The sequence below is a fragment of the Sinocyclocheilus grahami genome, unplaced genomic scaffold (assembly GCF_001515645.1).
Source record: "Sinocyclocheilus grahami isolate Dianchi unplaced genomic scaffold, SAMN03320097.WGS_v1.1 scaffold20.1, whole genome shotgun sequence".
Classification (NCBI taxonomy): Eukaryota; Metazoa; Chordata; class Actinopteri; order Cypriniformes; family Cyprinidae; genus Sinocyclocheilus; species Sinocyclocheilus grahami.
Window position 1 is genome coordinate 2094676 of NW_015505199.1, and position 6940 is coordinate 2101615.

The window sequence follows — 6940 nt, forward strand, 5'->3', positions numbered from 1 at the left end:
TTATATTTTTATTATATATAATATTTTTGTGGAAACCATAATACTTTGTTTTTTGATAAATAGAAAGAACAGGCTTTATTTGAAACAGAAAACATTAAAAATGTCTTTACTGTCACTTTTGATTAATGTGTCTTTGGTGAAAATATAGTAGTATATTTAAACATGTTTAATATTTAAAATGTTAGTTAAGTGAAACATTTAAAAAATACTTTACTAAATTATTTTTAAATGCAACTTATAATTTAAGAAAACATTTCATAATCCATTTAACTGTTGACTAAATTTAAGACGCATCCCTTACATGCAAAAAAATAAAAAATAAATTAAGTATGCACATAAGCACTGCATAAAGTGCTATATAAATCCCCTCATTCGTTCATTCATTCATTCATCATTCATACTTTTGAAACACTACCACAAATCAACCTCTGGAGGCAGTAACACGCTCACAACATTAAATTCCGCAAGCATTCACCCACAACACATCACATAGAAGAAATTATGCATTTAATACAATTATGCTATAATGCATAAATGTACACACACACACACACACACAGAGCATATCTCACCCTGACATAAATAATCCCCATGATCTCTTGGTTGACTCTCCTCTGGAGATGTGTCTGGGTTTAGCAATTTGTCCAAGTGTGTATAAGATAAGTGTGAGAGAGTCGTGTGTGTGTGTGTGTGTGTGTGTGTGTGTGTGTGTTTAAAGGTGAGCTAAACATAGAAACCTCACAAACTATTAACAGTCTGCTAGAATCAATATAGGTTCACTTGTGTGTTGGAAGTGTGGTGTGTACAGTACATACCAGGAAGTGTGAGGATCCAAAGTCTGTGCTTGTGTGTGTCATGTAAAGCTGTAACGTAGATGTGGTTCTTGTTCTTGTGACTCACTCTTGTCTAACACTGCTCTGCCCCACAGAGTGTGCGTTCTGCTGCGGTAAGTGTGTTAGTGTGCTTCCTATCTTCCTCTACACTCGCTCAATTTTTGTCTTTTTTCTCTTTCCTTCCCCCCCCCCTCCCCCCAAACCCTTCCTGTCAATGTGTTTCTGTGCTCTCTCCAAATTAAAATGGGCATCACTATTTCTCCCTTCTCTACTTTTCCACTTTACTTGTTTATTGTGCTCTCATTTTTATTTTTACTTATTTCCTTCTTTCTTCATTTTGTTTTTTATTTATTTATTTGTTTTGGTCTTGTCTGTTCTTCCTTTTAATGGGTTTATGGTTACCCTTTTTATTTTGTATTTTTTACTTTTAAACTTCATGTTATTTTGCACAACCAAACATGGTTATTAATTTATTTGCCTGTTTTACCCATAATGTCTCATGGTTTCCTCCTTCCCTTTTTCTTCTTTTCATTTTCTGCACATTGAATTTGTCTCCATTTTTATGTCATCATATCTCTGGTCCCCTTGGTTTCCTACTCGCCTTTTCCCTTCTTTCTTCCTTCCTTGTTCCATTTCCTCTGTACTTCCTTTATCTTCCCCTCTCTCTTTTTTCCTCTCACACTTTCTATGCTGTGCTCTGTGTGTATCGTCCCTGTGGTCTCATGTGTGTGTCCTGTTCTGCGCACCGTCTGTCTGCTGTTCGACAGCGACGGAGACACAGGCCGCGAGGAAGTAACCTCAGTGTATGTACCATCTCTGGCTTCCTGCCTCTCTCTATCTTCTCCATGCTCTCCCTCGTTCTCTCTCTCTCTCTCTCTCGCTCTTGCGCTTTTTGTCTGTTGTAGGAGTCCGCGTCTCTCTTTATGTCTTGATGTTACACTGAACTCTTTATTTCATGCCATCCTTCTTGTTATTCACCCTCTTTTCCTGTTTTCCCTCTGTATATTCTGTTTGTCACTGTACCTTTCTCTCTCTATGCCTTTTTCCTGTCCTGCAGCCCTGTATCCCTGTGTGTGTGTGTGTGTGTGTGTGTGTGTGTGTGTGTGTGTGTGTGTGTGTGTGTGTGTGTGTGTGTGTGTGTGTGTGTGCGCCTGTATCTTATCTCTGTATTTCTGGTGCTGGGAACATGGGGAGCTTTTGCTGTCTCGTAGTTCTTAACGCATGGATTTCAAACATGAAATGTTGTTAGCATGTTTCAATAAGGCACATGGCATAAATCATTATGTGTGTGAGTGAAAAGAAAAGCATGAAGTGTTATTTCAGTTTTCAGATCATGTTTAGAGCAGGAGAGCGATATGTGCCCAAGTCTGTCTTTGTGCGTCCGCACATGTTATAGATTGTCATGTTGACCATCATGTCTCCGGGTGTGTGCATGGACAAATGTGCTTAACTTTATTTTGCTGGATTGGGTGGTGTGTGTTTAGCTAAGGCAGAGAAAGACAACGAGTATTTAATGGGTCCGCTTGAATTAGAAAAGCTGCAGTGCATGTAAGTCAAGTCAAGTCAAGTCACCTTTATTTATATAACGCTTTTAACAATACAGATTGTGACAAAGCAACTGAACAGCATTAATTAGGAGGCATGTAAGGCATGATCTATCTATCTATCTATCTATCTGTCTGTCTGTCTGTCTGTCTGTGAATCTTTGTATCTGTCTGTCTGTTATTCTCTCTCTGTACTATTTCTCTTTCTGTCTTCACTGAGCATGACAGATATACCTGTGCCTTGGTTTTCTCTGTGGGCGTGGAATGGGCTGAGTGTTACTGTTAACCGAATTATATTCAAATGTTTTCAATCACGCACACAAATGCACTCATACCACTGCATATGATCAAGCTGCTCTATGAAAAAACACACATCAATATAAACTTTTGGTTTTATAAACTGTCTTTCATTTCTTTTCTGTAGACCATCACAGACACAAGTCCAATGCGCCGTTCTACATCCTCATTGGTCCACGGACGTTCAGGTCGAGGCGTGCGATTGGACGATTACTCTTTGGAACGGGTGGTGTCAGAAGAGGGTCACCGACATGGTCCGCAAAGAAGACAACGAGATCGAGATCGGGAGAGAGACCGCAGTCACCGCACCTCAGAGAGATCCCTTGCCCGCTATACAGATGCAGACACAGGTTTTTAAAATTAATAAGTTCTGTACATATTATGAGAAACAACTGTGTCACAGTAACACTTTATTTTGATAGTCCACTTTAGACAACTATATGTAACTTTGCAACTACATGTCAACTACCAGTCATTAGAGTACGAGTAGACTGTCTTCTCAATATCTGCTAACACTTTATTTTGATGTATAACTAACTTTACAAGTACATGTCAACTTATTCTACTGACCCCCTAACAATCAATTAGTTGACATGTAGTTACTTATAGTCAACAAAAAGAATAAATAAAGTGTCACCATTAAAAAAAAATTTAAAATTTTTTTACTCACCATCATGTCATTCGAAACCCCTTCATAATCCATCCTCACTTAGACAGCAACTGGGTTTGATGTTCCTCTCTACTGCTATCTCATTTCATTTCTGTGTTGGCTTTGTCAGGTCTGGGCACGGATCTTAGCACCACTACACAGTCAGGTGACCTCCCACCTAAAGAGAGAGAACGAGAACGGGGTCGTGCAAAAGACCGTCGCCACCACCATCATCATCATCACCACCACAGCTCGGTGGATAAGGAGCGGTGCAGTCATGAGCGTGACTACCACCGCCATCCACACGACAGATCTGATCGCCACTGGTCCCGCTCACCGAGTGAGGGGAGAGGGCATAGACAGGTGGGGCAGACACTCACTGAAATACCACTTTAATATTATGCACATATTCAGCATTATTTTTTTGAATTTCCTCACAATAGTACGTAAAAGGGTTATGTCAGATTAAATGTTTTTCTTTCCCTGATCTCCACTTATAATTTTAATCAAGGTTTCTTACTCCAATAACAGTGTGATTTACTTTAACCCAAACATTTCCCACCTTTTCTCTGGCTATTTTTTGCTGCTTGAAAAAGCCTTTGTTATGATTATTGCTTCTGTTATCCTGATTTCTTCACATATAAAATAAGCAATAATATATATATATACTTTCACTGTTTCCTTATATTGAGATCCTTAAGATGACTAAGAAGCTATACGAAGCCAAACAAAACAATAGCACAACATTTGTGGGCGATCATGTACTATTCTGAAATGAGGTGTTGCAGTTTATTTTCAGTAGATAGTCTTTTTTGGACTGGAGAAGGTTTTGCACTCTGAAAGCTAGAGTATTTTTATATAATATGTTGAACAATTTTTTTAGGTCTAGTAAAAATAACATTAACTTCTGCTATTCATATGTGCTGTTTAACACATTAAAAAAATATTTCAGACCTAAAGTTTGAGTACTGACAGAGGCAGAAACATCACCAATCAAACTTTTTATTAAAATTGTTTATAACATATTTCATGATGTGATCATTACAAAAGAGTAAACCCTTGAACATCATTTTAAAGCAATCCTTTATTCACTTTATTCAGCACAAGTAGACATTTATGTGCATAAGTCCATGGTTTAGATCTTTACAGTAACCTGCAATGAGGAGCCTGAGGGATGAAAGATATCTGGAGTACACAGGTGTGGGTCCACGTGGGAAGACTGTAACCAGACAGCATATGTACACCTGTGACCTTATCATGACTGCTTACTGAAATCAGTTTCTCTTTTTTTGTGTTATTCTTTTGTTTATCTTCTTTTATCACTGTGGTTTCTGTCCATTTTTCTCGATGTGACTTGTGGCTTCTCTGTGTCTGCTGTTTTGCCTCATTGCCGGTTTGTTTCTTTCTGGTTTTATTGATGTTGTTGTTTCCACACACCTTTATTCTCTCTCTCTTTCTCGCACTTACTCTCCCTTGTCTATCTCTCCTCTTCCTCCTCCACCTCCTCCTCTTGCCGGTGTGTGCTCCTCTTTTGTTTGACGTTAATTTTGTGGTGTTTTTTTATTTGCCTTGTTTTAATTTTCATGTAGGGCAGTAGTTCTGTGAGTGGAAGCCCCGTTCCCTCGACGTCGGGGACCAGCACCCCCCGGCGTGGCCGTCGGCAGTTGCCCCAGACACCGTCTACACCGCGTCCTCATGTCACCTACTCCCCTGCCGTCCGCAAGCCTCCGTACGGCTCCCCGGGCCAGGGTAGACTCCGTTCCCCTTCCCCGCAACAATTCTCTCCATCAGGTCACGAACCGCCCTACCATCGTCCACCCTCCCGCCACGCCTCGCCCCATCACGGCTCACCCCAGCACGCCTCCCCGCGCTCCCCCAGGCATGCATCGCCCAGGTCCCCACGTCACGGCCGCTGGGGTCCGCCATCTGACAGCCTAGAGGGCGACGGACCTTTCTACGATCGGGACTATGAGTACGAGCGGCACCATGAGCCGCCTGCCTACGAGCAGAGTCTATCACAGGGCAACCCCCACCCTCATTCACACCCGCATCCCCGATTGCCAAGGACTGCTCTTCACGGGCCTCCCTCGCACCCACGCCGTATGCCTAACGGCTACCGTTCCTCCTCGCCCTCCCCGCACCGGCGTGGCCCCCACCCAGGCCCACACCGGCCACCCCATGGCCGTGGGCCCCGGAAGGGGTTGCACGAACAATATAGCGAGACGGACGAGGATGATTGGTGTTAGTGCGCAGGGTGACCAGGAGGGGGCGCCACTGGACTTAAACCAAGATGTTTATGCACCGCAGCAGGGAGAGAGGGGGGCAGAAGGGGAAATGCAAACAGGGCGAATGGCCCATTGTGAGACTCTGAACATTGGAGCAGCACATACAGCTCCCCTACTCTCTCTCTCTCTAATGCTTTCTCCTGTTCTCTGGACTACGTTTCCCATGCTGCTCAGCACGCAAAGGAATGGGAGCGTATGAGCGACAAATGGAGTGGTTGCGTTTATGGACTGAACTTTAAAGATCAGAGTCGTTGTGTTTAAATGCTCCACACCAGACTGAGTAAGACCGATTTCTTCTTGACCGATGGGAAAAATGAGCAACATCCTCTGTCGATCAGAAAAAAAAAGAATTTTGAAAATGAAGCCAGAACCCATTTTCCCCCTCATATCTATGCCTCTTAAAAAGACCCAAAAAATAAAAAGAGAAGGAAAAAATAGACATTGTTGAAGAAAAAGTAAGTGCTCTTGTGAACGAGAGCTCTACCTACTGCAAAACCAGCCCCATGTGCTGGCCAATATTGATGAGTTTTATCATCTGCGTTTACTGTTACCAACTCAAGATGCTGAGTGACCTCATCACCTGGGGTAGGGGTTTACTGTCAGAGAGGCGTGGCATATGAAAGGACTCAGCGCAGGCGTGAGGAGGCGAGTGGGCGTGGCACACTGAAACCCCACCCACTAACTGCCACTCGGTCCTGACAAGGATAAGACAGCGGGAAAAAAACTAAATGGCAGAAGAGGGAGGGACGGAAAGACCATTTCCTCTTCAGAATGTCTTCAGTTGATTACATCTTCTTTTTGAACATTTGGAGCTTGGTTATTCTGTTGCATTTGCTCAGCTTTCTTTGATATTTTTGGACTAAAATCTGATGGAAACTTGCATGATTGATTTAAAATATATATATATATATATATAAATATATATAAATACATTTAACAGACAGAAGATTTACTGTGGGTAGGGGGGGTGATAGCTCTCTTTTTTCCGTTCAGTTGGAAGTTCTTTCTCTCGTTTTCTCCCTGTTGCTCTTGCCATGTCTACAGATCTTTATGTGCAGATGGAGTTTATAGGTGGTGTTTTCTATGTTATATCCATCTGAGGATCCCAGATGATGTTCTGCACTGTTTATTATTACTTTGGATTGCACTAAAAACGAGCCTGAAGGGTGAAACCTCCCTCATTACGGCTCTGTCGGCCATGGCTGCGAACAGAGAGAGAAACGGGGTGAGAGACGTTCTCCTTTCTGAGGGCTTCATTTGCTATTGTCAATAACAATAGTTTTATAATGAAAACTATCTTAATGCAATTGATGAAGATGACGGTGATGCTGA

General features: G+C 42.1%; 1 protein-coding gene across 1 annotated transcript in view; it reads left to right on the forward strand.

Moving 5' to 3' along the window:
* Positions 1-6494, forward strand: part of cacna1ab (calcium channel, voltage-dependent, P/Q type, alpha 1A subunit, b) — a 149880-nt gene extending 143386 nt beyond the window's left edge. The window contains exons 48-52 of the mRNA XM_016239385.1: positions 929-946; positions 1601-1636; positions 2802-3024; positions 3454-3686; positions 4913-6494. Of these exons, the coding sequence (XP_016094871.1) occupies positions 929-946; positions 1601-1636; positions 2802-3024; positions 3454-3686; positions 4913-5569 (1167 nt within the window). The 3' untranslated portion in view covers positions 5570-6494. The remainder of the gene's footprint in view (positions 1-928; positions 947-1600; positions 1637-2801; positions 3025-3453; positions 3687-4912) is intronic.
* Positions 6495-6940: the final 446 nt, after the last annotated feature.